A 17,785-nucleotide genomic window follows, 5' to 3' on the forward strand; every position below is an offset into this window, starting at 1 on the left:
GCCAGCATAAACCAGCAAAAGGGCCAGCATAAACCAGCAAAAGGGCCAGCATAAACCAGCAAAAGGGCCAGCATAAACCAGCAAAAGGGCCAGCATAAACCAGCAAAAGGACCAGCATAAACCAGCAAAGGATCAGCTTGGACCAGCTCAAACCAGCATTCCAGCGTCAAAACATACCTAACCAGCATATGCTGTTTTTTCAACAGGGATGCCTGTGCTATCTGGGTTGTTATCTGGTCTTTTCTGATGTTCTCAAAACATTAGTGCAAAAACATTATTTATATACATAGTTTATAGAACGTTTAATGTTTCAGTTTTTTAAATGTTACTTGTTTCAGAACGTTCAGAGAACGTTCACAAATAACATTTGCACAATGTTTGCATGTTCCCTTAACATTCGTACAACCAAGATGAAATGTTTTTGAAACAGCTGTCTTCAAAGGGTCTGTTTTTCTGAAAGGTATTAGTGCTAGATCAGATACATGTGTGGGGTGAAGCTAAAAGCCCTGTGAGCATTCATGACCCCAATAAACAGTTAATAGGTGAATCATGACCTCAAGAGGACATGATGTCAGTTTCCACTTAACCGAGGAACCTTTTCAGCATAGCATGCTAAATACATCCATCAACATTGAGAAAACAACATGTGTTGCGCTGCGATTAGCTGTTAGCTGCCACAACTATCTCTTTCTCTCTCTCTCTTTTTAATCATCTGTGAGACAATAACAATCTGTTTTACTGTGGTAATGACATGTCATTGAGCATTTAACGCAACGCAACAGTTAACATTCGCAATCAATGCTAAACATCTGGCATTTTGCAAGCCAACGCAATTAGCAAGAAAAACATATTCCCTGCATAGTTTTGGTTTGTAAATAAACTCTTACTTAAAGACATAATATGTTTATTGCACTTGTGCCTTTGATGATTAATGCTCTTTTCGGCATCGCACATGCATTCCTCGTGAGGCCTGCCAGGTTTATCTGATCATTCCCCTGGCGAATAACACGAACCACATGACCGAATGAGACACTATAATCCAAACACATACGGCTGAACTTATGACCTGATTTATTTTATGCTACCGACTTTTATGGCTCGTCTAGAGTTATTTGCAGATGCTGACTCTCAGCCAAGCTAAGAGCAGACATTAAGAGTTTATAACTCATCTGAACTATCTCTCAGAGCGGTGATTGTGAACTGCATGTCATATGAGCGTCTCCAGGGAAGAGTGGTATGATATCTCCCAGCAGTATTGTTCAGTTGCGTCATGCACTTTGATTTTCCGCCAGGTTACATATGCCGCTTTTGAATAGCTACTTATTTTGGGACTAAAACATGTTGAGCAACACGGGTATATGCTAACGATATTTCACTGCCATTTACAAACCTGCTCACGAATATCACTTAAAATCTCTTAAAAATTAATAATTTTAATAAATAGTTTTTCTGGTTATGCAAATGTTCAGGGAACATTCCATTTAAGAATTTTGCAAACATTATGGGAACGTTACTTTTGAAATGTTCTCTCAACATTCTGAAACAAGTAGTAACATTTAACCCTTTCACACGTGAGATTAAAATATTCTATCTGAGCCTTATGCCTTATTGTTTCCATGGCGACATGTCAAGTATGTCACGTCACACACGGCAGCCACAAAAGTGTTGTATGACAGATGTATCGCTTTTATTTCATTTTTCCTTTTTTATTCAAAATATTCACATTATGAAATACCTTATATTTCGATTCTCAAATATGTGTAAATATAATATATTTGGTAGTTTAAACACATTTATAATGGCCATGCTAGTTGATCTATAACAGCTGATGGGTGGCGCATTGTTAGTTTGCATCGAATCCTAGCTGTGGGATTTACAACACGTAATTTAACCCTCTCCTTCCGAAAGACATGAAAGTTTCCGGTGAACTGGGAGAAGAGTAGAGTGTATATGATATCAATAAAACATTCATGTCGTCGAATTATAATTGAATGGATTGTTATTGCCGGTTCCATAGACATTGGTGTGTATTTTACAAACTATAAATGTATTGTTTTGCCAGTACTTATATGTATTTAAATGTCTGAAACCTAAATTAAGCGTTATATGGTTGAAAACACGGAATAGTTGTGATATGACAAGCACTCAGCGTGTTTGTATCTGAAAGCGGATGTGAATTTAGCAGCTGATCACGTGACACACTGAACGTTCTAATCGCACCGGTGTGATCGTATTCGTCAAAGGGTTAAAAAAACTAAAAACATGCACATTAAACATTTCAGAAATAAACCGATCCATGAACAATGTATAAATAACGTTTTTGTGCTAACGTGTTAATACAATATTACAGACCAGTTAACACCCCAGCCAACAAAAACATGTTCTAAGAATATTTTGCTATCTTTTCATTTAGTTATGAAAATATTATTTCCGAATGCTCTCAGAACATTCAGAACTTTAAACGTACAGTTTTTTAAACTTTTTTCTTGGTTATACGAACGTTAAGGGAACATGCAAACATTGTGGGAATGTTATTTTTGAATGTTCTTTGAACGTTCTGAAACAAGTAGTAACATAAAAAAAACATTAGAAGAACGTCTAACTAAAACGTTTCAAATGTTTTATTAATGTATGATTTATGAACGATGAGCCCAGATAGCACACATACGTCTGCAAGACGTCTGTTAAAGATCACTTGATCTGGAAAGCATCTGCTGTCTACAAACATCTAACAGACGTCTGTAAGATGTCAATTTTACATACATTCTAAATCATAAACATCTTAAAGACATCTAGTAGACATCTATTTGACATCTAATAGTAACATAATAAAAACAATGCTTCAAATGTTTTATAAATGTATGATTTATGAACGATGAGATATTAATATCTCATGATGATCATGAGATGTATGTGTGCTATCAGGTTATAAATGTGTCTGAGCTGGCTGCATTTCATTAAATTTGGTAGCCCAAAAAGGCAACTTTTCACCAACACCAGCTGAAATGTTCTTCAAAATATCAGTATTCAGATGAACTATCCCTTTAATTCTAAGTCTACATACAAGTCAATTCAGCTTTATTGCTTTATCAGACAGACAGATCCATGATACGCCGCGGTAGGTCCTCTAGCGCAGTGAACCCGTGTTAATAAGCCCAAAAAACCCATCAGCCAGCACACCTGAATCCAAACGCTCTGTCAGTCAAGTGGCAGTCATCTGCAGCTAACAAACAGACACGTTCTGCTTCATTTCACCCCGAATCAGTGCATTTCCATGTAATTAAATTCAAGGCCTGCTGCCATACCCACCGGGCAGCTTGTCATGCCGCCCCTTTAATTGGGCACTGGCACCTGCAGTGTAGATGCCAACACCTGATGCCCACACTGACACACGGGTAAAGATCAAGGTCACGGCTGTCTCACTGTTTCACAACAAGCCGTGCGAACACACACACACACACACACACACACACACTCTCTCACAGCTCCAAGAGAGAACAGCGTTAAGCCTCGACCGCAGGTAGGAGCCTTTAAGAGCAGCTCTTGTCATTTAAACCAGAGGGCGGGTGCGTCACAGACACCCTCTATTTGAACTCGTACGGGAAAAAAACACACAGCATGATTCCAGACAGAACAGCATCCAAATCAACATGATGGATGACTGGGTAGCTGACAGGACATTTTAAAACACTGTCTTAGTGATATAATTCATCTAAAACTATGTTTTATGAGCTCATATTAATAGATACTACATAGTCTTTTAATTTTAACATTGAAATAAATTAAATACAAAGGAAACCAAGATAGCACATATACGTCTGTAAGATGTCTGTACGTTTCCTTATTTTTAACCTAAAATAACCTAAAAAAATTATTTGCCAGCTACCCATATATTCGTGATGCTAAACTTACACATCCATATTGAAACTATTTTAAGAGGTATCAGATGATAATACCATGGTATTCCCAATACAATACGCGATATCTGTATTATTTTTAGTTTTCTGTACAACCATTTAGAGACGCCATTTTCGCTCCACTATGTATTTTATGCCTTTACACTCTAAAAAATGCTGGGTTAAATACAACCCAGTGCTGGGTAAAATAGGGACAAACCCAGCAATAGGGCTGTTTTGACCCAGCGGTTGGGTTAAATGTTTAACCCAACCTTCTGGGTAGTAACCCAACCGCTGGGTCAAAACAACCCAGTTGTATTTAACCCAGCATTTTTAAGAGTGTATAATTAATTTCAGATAGACCCTCGACAACACATAAAATGACACTGACTGTGGCTGGCTTGTTTACATATTGTGTACGTGAAAATATTACCTATAAAGCCACAGAAGAACGGTTGTGCATCTCCTAATGTGTTGGACTTGAAGCAGCACTGCACAGACTGTTCTGTGTGTGACGTCAAAGTACAGCGAGAGAGATTAGACAGCATTTGTACTTTCACTCAAGTAATAGAGTTGAGTACTTTGTCCGCCTCTGCATATCGCTCCGACGACGTATATATAACCCGAAATATACTTCGCTCACATCGCGAGCCCGATTTTCCTAAATGCAAACAAATCAAATATTCCCACAAACCCGGCACTGATTTCCTTGTTAAGTAATTATCACACAAACATCTTCAGACATGTTCAAACAATCTCTTGTAAAGTGATCCATCAATCACTGCAATGAGCCTTCAGCAATAATCTCTGACAAGACAGAAGAAGATCTACCAAATAAGGCTGCTGGCGATACATTCTGACCTCTGAACTGCTGGAGGAAATGCTTTCGAAAACAAACAAATGGGTCTGGAGTCTAAATGACTCTGTGCTGATGTGAAGATCTGAGGCCCTCAAAACAAGCCATTAAAGAAGTTCTTATCAAGTTAAGCAGGGACACGCTGTGCATACACAGTGGCGAAGCTAGTCTTACATGGGGCGGCCAAGGCTAATTCAGGAGGTCCATAGACCATGACAGAAAACCAGTGCATAACTCCAACCTGGTATAAAAAAAAACCTAATTAACAAGCTTGTGATTACCCAGATAGAACACGTACGTCTACAAGACGTCTGTTAAAGATCGCTTCATCTGGAAAGCATCTGCTGTGTACAAACATCTAACAGACGTCTGTAAGATGTCAATTTTACATACATTCTAAATCATAAACATCTTAAAGACATCTAGTAGACATCTATTTGACATCTGATAGAAAACGTCTTATAGACGTATTGCAGATGAGCAAACACTGTAAAAAATACGTTTTGCAGATGTAAATGCAGACATCAAATAGACGTCTCCGAGATGTATGTGTGCTGTCAGGGATGTTGGAGCTGAGCAAACACTTTAAAAATATGTGTTGCAGATGTAATGCAGACGTCAAATAGACGTCTCTGAGATGTACGTGTGCTACCAGAGTAAGTACATGTTATTTTTTCTAAATTTTTCTAAACTAAACTATAAAGAGAACCCTATTGTTAAGGTTAAAAGTAACAATTGATTTGTATACAAGTTTAGAAAATTAGACCATTTCTATAATGCAGAGGCTGGAAGCTACACTGTAAAAAAATTTTACCGTAAAAAATATGGTAGCAATGTTTTAGGTTTTACGGTTTTAACTTAAATTTACAGCTAAATACCATAATTTCTTTAACTGATATAATGTTAATATACCAACCTATTGAAGTACTGAAACCTTTTTCTGTTTTGTAGCTTTGTAATACACTGATAACCCCCAAATGCAGGAGGTGATGAGAAAGTCACACGATGAACAAAAGCCCATCACAAGCAGCTTTTAGATAATAACACATATAGAAGGTGCACACAGTGTGTCGTTCACACAGACACAAAACACCATCATGGTAACACACGTGAAACTGAAATAATGCAATAAACATTCATTTAACAACATTAGGTGTAACACACAACCCTAATATACAAAACTGATAAGAAAAAAATAAGAAGAAACAGTTATTTCAACCAAAAAACATCAAATTTGAAATCTAACGCAGGGAATTCTGGGAATGTCAATTTACGGTTATTCACTGTAAATTATACGGTCTTTTTCACTTCCAAAAACGGTGTACTACCGTAAAATTTATGTCCAATACAGTTTTTCCGGAATTTACCGTTAATCATTTAACATGTTTTTACTGTAGCATTTTTACAGTCTTTTACCGTTAAATTCACGGTAATTTTTTACAGTGTACACCTGACCAGATGAAGTGGCACACCAGACGCGTTGCGTCCTTGATTTCGAGGCTAAAATAAATGCTTCTTTCAGTATGATTAAACAAAGAAAATTAGATAGTAGCATATTACATTTTGGGGTGGTACCTGGGTTGGCCAATCAGATGTCAGATGTCTCTGGCTCTGCATGTTCTATAGAATCCTTTCGCTACCGCTTACATAACTGTAGCAATTATGAACAATATTGTGGCAATACCATGGTATAAAATAGATCAAAATAGCACTGAATTCTTGAAAATACTATGGTATATTTCAAAGTACCAAAGTATTACCAGCTTATAGTATTATACCAGATTCTATAATAATGAGAATAAAACTAAATAATCTGTCATCTTCCACCCCACACCAGTTTATTAGGCATTTCCATCGCATAATCAGAATCAGAATCAGAATGCTGGTCCTTTGCTGGTTTAAGCTGGTCCTTTGCTGGTTTATGCTGGTCCTTTGCTGGTTTAAGCTGGTCCTTTGCTGGTTTATGCTGGTCCTTTGCTGGTTTAAGCTGGTCCTTTGCTGGTTTATGCTGGTCCTTTGCTGGTTTAAGCTGGTCCTTTGCTGGTTTATGCTGGTCCTTTGCTGGTTTATGCTGGTCCTTTGCTGGTTTATGCTGGTCCTTTGCTGGTTTATGCTGGTCCTTTGCTGGTTTATGCTGGTCCTTTGCTGGTTTATGCTGGTCATGCTGGTCATTAAACCAGCATCCCAGCGTCAAAACTTACCTAACCAGCATATGCTGGTTTTTTCAACAGGGAGGGCCAATAAAAGCTATTGACCCAGCAGCACCCATCGTGTTTGGGATGTAAACCGCTCTGTAAGTGCCGTCAAAGTGTTTTGAGAGCATATTTAGTTAAAAGAGCCCAAAAGCTCGTGCCGCAGCCAGCCGTCCGTGAACAGTGATTATGAAGGGTTGTGCGCAATCTGTCAAATTGTCTTATTTGCATAATAAACTCGGAGAGCAGCCACTCTCCTCTCGCCAAGATAAACCGTAAGTGTATTCAAGCAAATTTTCAGAAAGAAGTCATTTGCTTCCCTCCAAAAAGGTCTCGGTTTAAGGTCACATAAGTATTGGATTAGCATAGCACAAAGCTCAACTTCAGTTACTGAGGTACTTAAAGCTGAATTCAGTAACATTTGATCATATGTTTGTAGATATATGCGCTCCAGAAACGCAGCGAAACATCTGTAATGGGACTCTGGGACTGATCTGTTCGTTTTGGCTTCCAGGCGTATAATAATTAACTCCCTTCTTTGCTAACATCTGCATACAAACAAACAAAGCAAGCAAGCAAACAAACAAACAAATAGCACATATGTCGAACAATTTATCATGTGAACAACTGCCGCTCATTGATTCATATGGTGTCTGGGTGCAACCTACATTTTCTCACAAATGTTGAGTGAATGAATCGAGAGTAGGCCTACATGGTCAGTGTTGCCAACTAATTTTCAGGGGAAGTTGCTAAAGGAAGATTGATTTGTTGCTTAAAGTTGCTAAATGACGCGATGTCATTGCACGGTGACGTCATTGTGTAATCACGATGCAAAATTGTGTCACTGCATCAAATCTCAGGACATTTTTTTTTTTTAAATATGTTAATTTAGATGTTTATAAAATAATATAAATGCATAATATAATATTAAAATATAAATAACTAATTTTGAATACAACATTGAATTATTTAACACTTTCACATTTTTTAACAATTACAATTTAAGTTTATTTTTATTAGCTAGTAAACTAGTAAAACTACTCATTCTGAACAATTATAGATTTAAGCAGTGTATTAGTAGTTCGTATGCTACACTCTAAGAAAAGTCTGTAAAAATAGGGCAAAATCTATTAATCTGAAGGAATTTTCCATAATTATTATTCACATGTATTTTTACCCACATTTTAAATTACGCATTGTATTTTGTGTTTTCGGTTTATGGATAATGTCCTGGAAAATTACTAAATTTTTCTAGATATTTTTCTTGATCAACAATCTCAAGTACAAGCTACTAACAAGGTGTATCATAAATGAACAATTATTCAATTATTATTATTATTATTAAATTAAACAATTGCTAATAGCAGCCAACTTAATTCATGTGAATTGTGTACTGCTAGGCACCTTTGGTTTCCTCTTTTTGTGTAATTTAGATGGAAAATGTGTGCCTTATTTATCGTTTGTCACTTATCAAAATGTTCAAGATGAAGACTGGTTTTGATAGCATCACATTTCTGAAATGTTTTCATTAATAACTGAAACAAGCTGTGAAAAGCCATTTTTAAAATAAAAATAATGGTGGTTTCAGAACGTCCACATTTCTGTAAAACAAAGGGAAAATTGAATGCGTGTTAGAAACGTTCCAAATCATTCTGACTCATATTAAAGCATAAATGTTGCCGTTTTCACTAACAACTAACACCAGGCAAAACTGTACTGTCGCATGGCTCAAGAATCAGTACTCAAGAAAACAAATCAAACCATTGTTGCATCAAATGCATTTGAAAGAAAACAGCCTTGATTAGATCTGAATACAAGTCCATTGAACAATTTCCAAGCAATTATTCTGAGCAAAAGACGTCTATCTTGTTCATCTCTCAAAGATGATGTCTGGCTCTTTCTCCAGGATTTATTTTCCATGGCTTGATTCAACTGATGTGCCATTTGTAGCTCAGCTCTGCCACGGGCAGTGGACGGTCCAATTTACTTCTCTCTCATTTATTTGAAATTTCCATGGCTTTTGGCTACTCTAATGCAAACGGCACTTTGATGGGCTCCCGGGGAACAGTGCTAATGAGTTAGATGACTGAGGAGAAAAGCAATTGGCCCCAGATCTCCTTCACATTTTCTTTTGCATTGCCTAGAAACATTAGGATTCTTGAGGCTTTTAACCAAGATTTCATGTTGAACATAAACCAACCTTTCGTTCTCTCGTCTTCAGCGGGAAGCTGTCATGGACCGTAAATAGCATCAGGTGAACAGTTCAAGCCTCCATGCGAGCCCAGTGGCATTTGCTGAAGATTTGCACCAGATCCACTGACTGTGAGGTGATATTAGCATAAAGCTTCCTAGAACATTGTACTAACTTGTTTTAGATCACTTACTCAACTGACTTCTCAAACGCCATTATTTATGCATATAATTGGGCATAAAAACAACCAAACAACTGCTTTCTCCAGTGGTTTATGCACAAATTCGTAGTCAATCTACATGTCATTTACATCCCGGGTCGCCATGATAAAATTGCAAGCGGCGGGTGGCTAAATGCATCAGGATGAGATGAGATGTTAGATTATGAGCGTATGGATGTGTTTACCATTCAGGTATCAGGCCAGATTGTGAAATAATTGATTGTTCTGTTGAGATGCCATGTGCGATGACAGCTGATTGTTCCCCGTATATGCGGCGGATAAGCAATTTCATTTCGCCATCTGTCTTGTCAAACTGAGCTCATGAAATTTGAATGATCCCATGGAAATCTAATGCTAGACTTAATATTAACTACGTCCATGAATATTTTCAGACCAAATACAAGGCACACCATCATTTTCAGACAACATTTCTTTAATACAAAGTCAACATATCTACATACACAGTGGTTTCAAACCAATTATTGTGTCCATCAGAAGTAACAGTTTGAAAGCGATAGCACTTGGCCTTCGTACAAAGAAAAACTATTTTCACGCTTGCGTTTGGCTTTTTTCTTCTTTTTTTGTTGGCCGTGGTTTTAATACGTTCACTTTTGTATATTGGTTCTTCGTTGTTTGTAGTCTAATCGATTCACACATTGTAAGACAAAAAGTAGTTTGAAACGATGGCAATGAACGTTGGTCACTGGGGACGTCAAAGTACCGAAAGCAAGATGTAGCCACCCCTATCCGGTGCGCCAAATACATGGTTTAAGTCAACGTAGAGACCAGTCAATGTATCGGATGTAGTCGCCAAAGAAACTCGAGACTTTCGTGGTGGTTCCTCTCATCCTAATCTCCAATTGATGCAACAGGTCACGCTCTCATTGGCTCTTGAGGATGGAAATGGAGCTACGTTGCGCCAAAGAAACTCAAGACATCGTTGGTGGTTCCTCTGGTCCTTATCTCCAGTTGATGCAACATTTCATGCACCCATTGGCTCTTGAGGATGGAAATGGAGCTATGTTGCGCCAAAGAAACTCAAGACTTCGTTGGTGGTTCCTCTGGTCCTTATCTCCAGTTGATGCAACATTTCATGCTCCCATTGGCTCTTGAGGATGGAAATGGAGCTACATTGCACCAAAGAATCTCAAAACCTTGTTGGTGGTTCCTCTGGTCCTAATCTCCAGTTGATGCAACATTTCACGGCCCCATTGGATCTAAAGGATAGAAATGGAGCTACATTGCACCAAAGAAACTCAAGACTTTCTTTGGTGGTTCCTCTGGTCCTAATTTCTAGTTGATGCAACATTTCACGCTCCAATTGGCTCTCGAGAGGTGGAGATGGAGCTACATTGGCAGAAATGTTCGCTAGCATGTCCTCGAAAGCACCAAAAAACTGTCCCCACCTCAAGAAACTGACGCAATTAGGTTTCAACCAATTCCTTGAATGCCTCAGTGCCTCAAGATGTCGAGTTCTTGTTTGGCGACTCCAGTGGTTTCAAGAGTAGGGTTACGTTCTCAAGTGGATCAACGGTTTGCCTCAAATTGCTTCTTAAGTGGCTCCCAATTTTGTCCGAATGGCAACATGTCAAGGAGAGGCTTGGACCCAAGACGTGAGCAGCAAAAGAAGTCTTGTTTGTACCGTTGCACCAACTGCTCCATTGAAGACATCAATGAAGTCCACTGCTAGACTGATAGATGTCCTTTCAATGAAAACATTTCCATTTTAGTAAACAAAGAAGGATTTTAAATGCCAACGAATTACCCAACCAATTAGGTGCTCATCATCTATATTTTAATATGTGGACATGTTGTATCTCACCAACTTTGTCTTTTGTCAACTCATGTCTTTTTGTAATATGTTCACAGAGTTAGTTTGAAAAAAAACTATGTTTGTCCTCCATGTCAGAACACTTGAGGTAAGGTTAGTGGTCCCAAAACTAGATCGTCATTCCTGCCCTACAGCCTGAGCCAAAATGTTTGGTTCCTGCATCACGAGCTTGGGATGTAGAAGAGTTTGGGATCCATTTGCACTTCTCCAGTGTTGCTTGTCCAATTGGGGTTACACATGAGGTGTTTTGATTGGTTCCAAAAGACGATTATTCGAAAAAATTGTATGAATTGTGTATAGTTGTCATCGTTTCATGTTTTCAAGCAAGTTTTTATGGCTCAGGAGGCTGCTGGGGGGAGGGGGTTTGTGGTGCGGGGAAAACAAAAATTGCTTTTTACGTTGCATAGTGATCAAAACTTCCAAGGTACTCCAGAGATGCCTGATAGCAAAACTGATACTCGTCCTGTAAAGCGAAGCACAAAGGTGTCAGCATAAGCATTCACTATTACTTCAATTGGCCAAACGTCCAGCAATTAAACAAAAAAATCTGCTGTAAAACAGAAGCTCTGGACTCTCACCTCTGTTTGCACCATTGCTGGACGTTGCGTTCTCAGCATTTTGACTGTCTGGAAGATGTCCACCACACCCTCGTAGCGCATCCTCTCCAGCACAATGCTTAGCGTGATGAAGACTCCGGTCCGCCCAACACCAGCACTGCATTGAGGAAAGCACAAGCTTGTGTTAAAAAACACTCTCTGAAACTGAGAACTGATGATGGTACAGTAAAAAAAATATTAGTTTGTTAGCATAGTTTGTTGCTAACTTTTTTCTGCATGGTAGTAACCTACAAGAAATTAGTATGTGAAACACTATGCAGTAATGTTGTTACATCTTTCCTGCAAAAATAAATAAATGAATAATTTTTTCAGTAGAAACATCTAAACATCCATGAAGCAAAATTGCTCAATATATTAAGATGAGTAAATTTTTTCTCATTCTACTAGCAAATAGTTTTCTCTTATTTTAAGTACAAATATCTGTATAAAATGGAATACCATCGTACTGCTATACTGCATTCCTCAATTTGAAATTAGTATTTGAAACTAGTTATGTAAATTAGTATGTAGTATTTTTGTCACATGACCTCACCACAGTGCATCAAGTTAACATCTCAGATTTTTTTTTTGCATTATTCCATTTTTTAAAATAAATAAATAATAAAATTAATAACAATAAAAAAATTATAAATGGTTAAATAAAAGTAGATTTAAAAAAAAAAAAATTATAATAATAATTAAAATGCCTCTCCTAAATAAACCATTTCCACCACTGTAACACCTTATGGACTTTTGTGTTTGTTTTAATTTCTTCCCTCGTGTTCTTTGACCTAGTTTCTGTCTCCCCTTGATTGTGTCATTTTGGTTCAGGTGTGTGTCATCAATTAGCATCATTAGCTACTCTTTATTAGTTGTGTTCAGTTCTCAGGTTATTGTCCAGTCTACTACGTCCATATGAGTCCTGCCTGTCTGCCTCGTGCTTGCTCTTGTGTGGATTTATTAAAAACTGTTTTCATTGAAACTGTATCTCCTTCATGCGTTTATCCACTGAATTGTGACACCCACTTTAATCCATTTATAATAAATAATAATATATAAATAAATACAAATAATAAAAGAACAATAAATAAATAATTAAACATAAAAATAAATGTAGACTTGAAAATGAAAATACTATAAAATGCTTAAATTTACAACAATACTAATGAATCAATCAACTAATCAACCAACCAACCAATCAATCAACCAATCAATCAACCAACCAACCAACCAACCAACCAACCAATCAATCAACCAACCAACCAACCAATCAACCAACCAACCAACCAACCAACCAATCAACCAACCAACCAAGCAACAAATCAACCAATCAATCAATCAACGAATCAATCAACCAACCAATCAATCAATCAACCAACCAACCAACCAAGCAACAAATCAACCAACCAACCAACCAACCAACCAATCAATCAATCAATCAATCAATCAATCAACGAATCAATCAACCAACCAATCAATCAACCAACCAACCAACCAACCAATCAATCAATCAACCAACCAACCAACCAACCAACCAACCAATCCACTAATCAACCAACCAACCAATCAATCAACCAACCAACCAACCAACCAATCAATCAATCAATCAACCAACCAACCAACCAACCAACCAATCCACTAATCAACCAACCAATCAATCAATCAATCAATCAATTAATCAACCAACCAATCAGATTTTGGTATTAAAAAAGGTGTAGTGGTCTAACAAATAAATTGGGAAGATTTTTTAAAAAATCATGCCATCGCATCTATTCATTTGTCACACTGTAAGTGGAAGGTCAAGTGCATTGCATTGTGGGATAAAGTATTCCACACAGTGTGCTCTTGCATACTATGCACATTATACATAATGCATACTACACTACTTCAAAAACCCTGGCTAGTATACTATTCTGAATTCACCCTATAGCTATCTATTTAAACAGCAGTAGAATAAATCACACTCGATTAGTTTGAACAAACACACGCGCGCGCTAAGCTCATCTCGCTGTGACAGCGCTTGAAATAGGAGGAGTCTTAAGTCAGATTTTTCAAGGCTGCCTTCATAAGCTGCTTTGGCGCCGAGCGATTTCACCAAGCCAACAATAATTGAAATGACAATGGGCTTATTTTTCCCTTTGCCTCCACTTGGCAAGATTGAAAGTGACAAACGGCTTGGGTCTCCGATTGGTTTAGATACGCAACCAATCACAATGCATCGTTACAATGATGCAACCTCGGCAGAAGAGTTGGGCAATCTAATGAAAAACCGTTTCGGAGTCTCACGACGTCACTGTCAGCAAAACAATACACTTTTGACGTTTCTGTCCGTACGTGCTGCCAAAGCCCTACAGAAAGGAGGCTGAAGAAAAGAGAAGACAGAAAGAAGTGGTTCGGTTGGCAGCCGGTCGCTGGCGTCGCACAGCTCTCAGACTTCAACCCAAGCGCTGGTTAAATAGACAAGACTTTCAAATCTGACAGGCGTGAAGATGCGCTGAATGAGAGGATTTACACTTCCATTCAGTCTACGTAATCATGCAATTAATGACAAAACCATGTGGCTCTATTAGATATGAAATCTGGGAGAGATAGATGGATGGAGAGGAGAGGAATACGAGAGAAGGAGTTCAACAAGCGCTGAAAAATCCTCAACCCTCGTCAAAGACAAAAGGACCAAATGTAAAGAATCTTTCCTGCAAAAATCAATTATTTATTATAATTTAAAAGTTTTAAAACAAGATAAATTCACTTGGTAAGCAAATTTGCATTTAAGGATTTTAATTGAGTGTAATACATTTTTTTGTATATTGCAAAAAAAAAAAAAAAGTCAGTATCTTCAGTATTTTTGTCATTTTCCAGTATAAATATCTGAAGATTCATAAATCAAATGACATTTACTTGAGAATTATAAGTGTTGTTTTCTGAAGGGTTAAGTGTAATAATACAATAATAGTAATTAGCTGAAAAACTCTCTGTATATATTTATATATATTCATTAATATTTATTGTATTACAGCAGATTATTAGCACAGTAAATAATATAGTAATATAGTAATAATATAATAAAATAATGATACATAGTATCATCATATATACATATATAAAACTGTATGTTCGTATTATATTATTTAACATATTATTTTCATTATATATATATATATATATATACATATAATGAAAACAATTAAAATGCATATTAAAAACTAATATAAGATACAGTTTTATATACTAATAATCCAATACAATAATGTTACTATAGATATAGATACTATAGAGCATAAAACATTTATACTTATTCCTCAAACTCAGTTTTGTTTGTCAAATGAATTTTTCTGGTTTCCAGTACAAATGTCTAAATATTCATAAACTGAGATTCTTTTTCTGACCCCACCGGCTGAAATGTGCTCTTGTCTTAAGAAAAAACTCACTTCATTTTGATACATTTGTCTGGGAAAAAACACTTAGTGTGTCATTTTTGCTTCTCCATTTTAAACTGTTTAGATATTTTTACTGGAAAACAAGATGATGCAATGCTGTCAAGATCCAAAAACAGCATAAAAATGCCTCTTTGGCAGAGACGCGGCGCCACATGAAGCAGAAGCTGAAGACTGAGAGATGGAGAGAAAGATAGAGGAGAGATAAAAGGAAAGCAACTCCAGCCTCCTGTCGCTCCATACTCACACAAACACACGTGTGTGCAACAGCAGATATACATCCAAACACTGCATTTCCTCATCTGTGAGCCTGCAGCACAAAAGCAGTGTTGAGTCGCTGGGGGATATTTGTAGCAATAGCCAACAATACATTGTATGGGTCACAATTATACATTTCTCTTTTATGCCAAAAATCATTAGGATATTAAGTAAAGATCATGTTCCATGAAGATATTTTGTAAATTCCCTACCGTAAATATATCAAAACTTAATTTTTGATTAGTAATATGCATTGCTAAGAACTTCATTTGGACAACTTTAAAGATGATTTTCTCAATATTTAGATTTTTTTGCACCCTCAGATTCCAGATTTTCCTAACATACCATACATCAATGGAAAGCGTATTTATTCTGCTTTCAGATGATGATGAATAAATCTCAGTTTCGAAAAACTGACCCTTATGACTGGTTTTGTGCTCCAGGGTCACTTTTAGGAGGAGGTCAAAAGCCGTTTCTCTCTGCTCACGTCAGTCTATACTGAAGTCAATCCCGCCGCCGCTGTATAATGTGTTTAATATGCAGAGGAGCGCTGGACTCTCAGCAGCGTTAAACGGTTCTTTCTGTGCGTCTGGAGGATGGCGTCTTGTTCAGCGGTGGCTGTGGTCAGATGTCTCTGCTCATACTGGTAAAGGAGTCACATGCATCATTACTGTACTCACGCTGGCCTGCCTCGTGTCATGAGGGCTGCGCGCTAGTCTGCCTTTATTTCAACATGAGCGCTAATGACCAGCCAGCATCGCAAATATCCGTTTTAGAATTTAAAAAAGACTTATTTAAAAAAAATCGACTGCAGTTATCGTCAAGCATGCACACATTTGATTTAGTGTTGCATGATAGAGGTACGTGAGTCCGAGTTTATCTGTGTAACGCATTTCCAACATGCAGATAATTTCAGTATTGCCTTAAATAAAATCATTTTAGTTTGGCGTGTATAATAAATATATATATATATTTTAATAATGAATGCCACTAAACTTTATGTTTGTTTTATACTTATATTTGTGACCCTGGAGCACAAAACCAGTCATAAGGGTCAATAAATAAGCTTTCCAGTGATGTATGGTTTGTTAGGATAGAACAATATTTGGCTGAGATACAACTATTTGAAAATCTGGAATCTGAGGGTGCAAAAAAATCTAAATATTGAGAAAATCGCCTTTAAAGTTGTTCAAATGAAGTTCTTAGCAATGCATATTACTAATCAAACATTAAGTTTTGATATATTTACGGTAGGACATTTACAAAATATCTTCATGGAACATGATCTTTACTTAATATCCTAATGATTTTTGGCATAAAAGAGAAATGTATAATTTTGACCCATACAATGTATTGTTGGCTATTGCTACAAATATCCCCCAGCGACTTAAGACTAAATCTAACTTTAAATGTAAAGGATTTGTTGCGGAGCGACGGGAACTAAAGTACATGTGCAGAGTGTTTATAATGTTTGTAAATTTATTTTTATTATTATTATTAATATTTCATTCTTATTATTATTAATAGTTTTTTTGTATCATTTCCTTTTTATTTTAATTTTAGTTATATTATTTATATATAGTTTCTTATATTTCAGTAAATTAAAAAAGTTAAAGCGAATTTGAATTTTTTTTTTGTATTTAAATAAATATCATATATAAGTATATTAATAAATATTATAAATATATTATAAACATTATTAAAATTATTCTCTCTCTCTCTCTCTCTCTCTCTCTATATATATATATATATATAATAATTTTGTTTCTGTATTTTTAAAATGAAAATTTTAATGACAGTATATATATACAGTGGGTACGGAAAGGATTCAGACCCCCTTAAATTTTTCACTCTTTGTTATATTGCAGCCATTTGCTAAAATCATTTAAGTAAATTTTTTTTCCTCATTAATGTACACACAGCACCCCATATTGACAGAAAAACACAGAATTGTTGACATTTTTGCAGATTTATTAAAAAAGAAAAACTGAAATATCACATTTTTTTGTCCCAGTCCAGCCCTGTCTCCAGATGAACACTTACTGGACTGAAGCAGCTCAATACCCTAGCTATTCTATCAACGGAAATTTTCATAAAATCAAAATCACGAATATGACTAATTAAAATTATTCTCTCTCTCTCTCTCTCTCTCTCTCTATATATATATATATATATAATAATTTTGTTAATTATTAATATTTATTTCTCTGGTATCAGTGTTATTTTAGAATCATTGAGATTATTATTATTATTATTATTTTATTACTACTACTACTATTATTAATTAATTTGTTTTATAATTCCCTTTTAA

The 17,785-nt window shown here is 36.4% G+C and overlaps 1 protein-coding gene across 1 annotated transcript in view; it reads right to left on the minus strand.

The window, feature by feature from the left end:
* Positions 1–10,004: 10,004 nt before the first annotated feature.
* The window catches only part of LOC107562087 (receptor-type tyrosine-protein phosphatase S-like), a 74,852-nt gene continuing 67,071 nt past the window's right edge, over positions 10,005–17,785 (minus strand). Inside the window, exons 29-30 of the mRNA XM_016246652.1 lie at positions 11,765–11,954; positions 10,005–11,649 (exon numbers count right to left, since the gene is read on the minus strand). Of these exons, the coding sequence (XP_016102138.1) occupies positions 11,581–11,649; positions 11,765–11,954 (259 nt within the window). The 3' untranslated portion in view covers positions 10,005–11,580. The remainder of the gene's footprint in view (positions 11,650–11,764; positions 11,955–17,785) is intronic.

This window comes from Sinocyclocheilus grahami, unplaced genomic scaffold (genome assembly GCF_001515645.1).
Source record: "Sinocyclocheilus grahami isolate Dianchi unplaced genomic scaffold, SAMN03320097.WGS_v1.1 scaffold805.1, whole genome shotgun sequence".
NCBI classification, from domain to species: domain Eukaryota; kingdom Metazoa; phylum Chordata; class Actinopteri; order Cypriniformes; family Cyprinidae; genus Sinocyclocheilus; species Sinocyclocheilus grahami.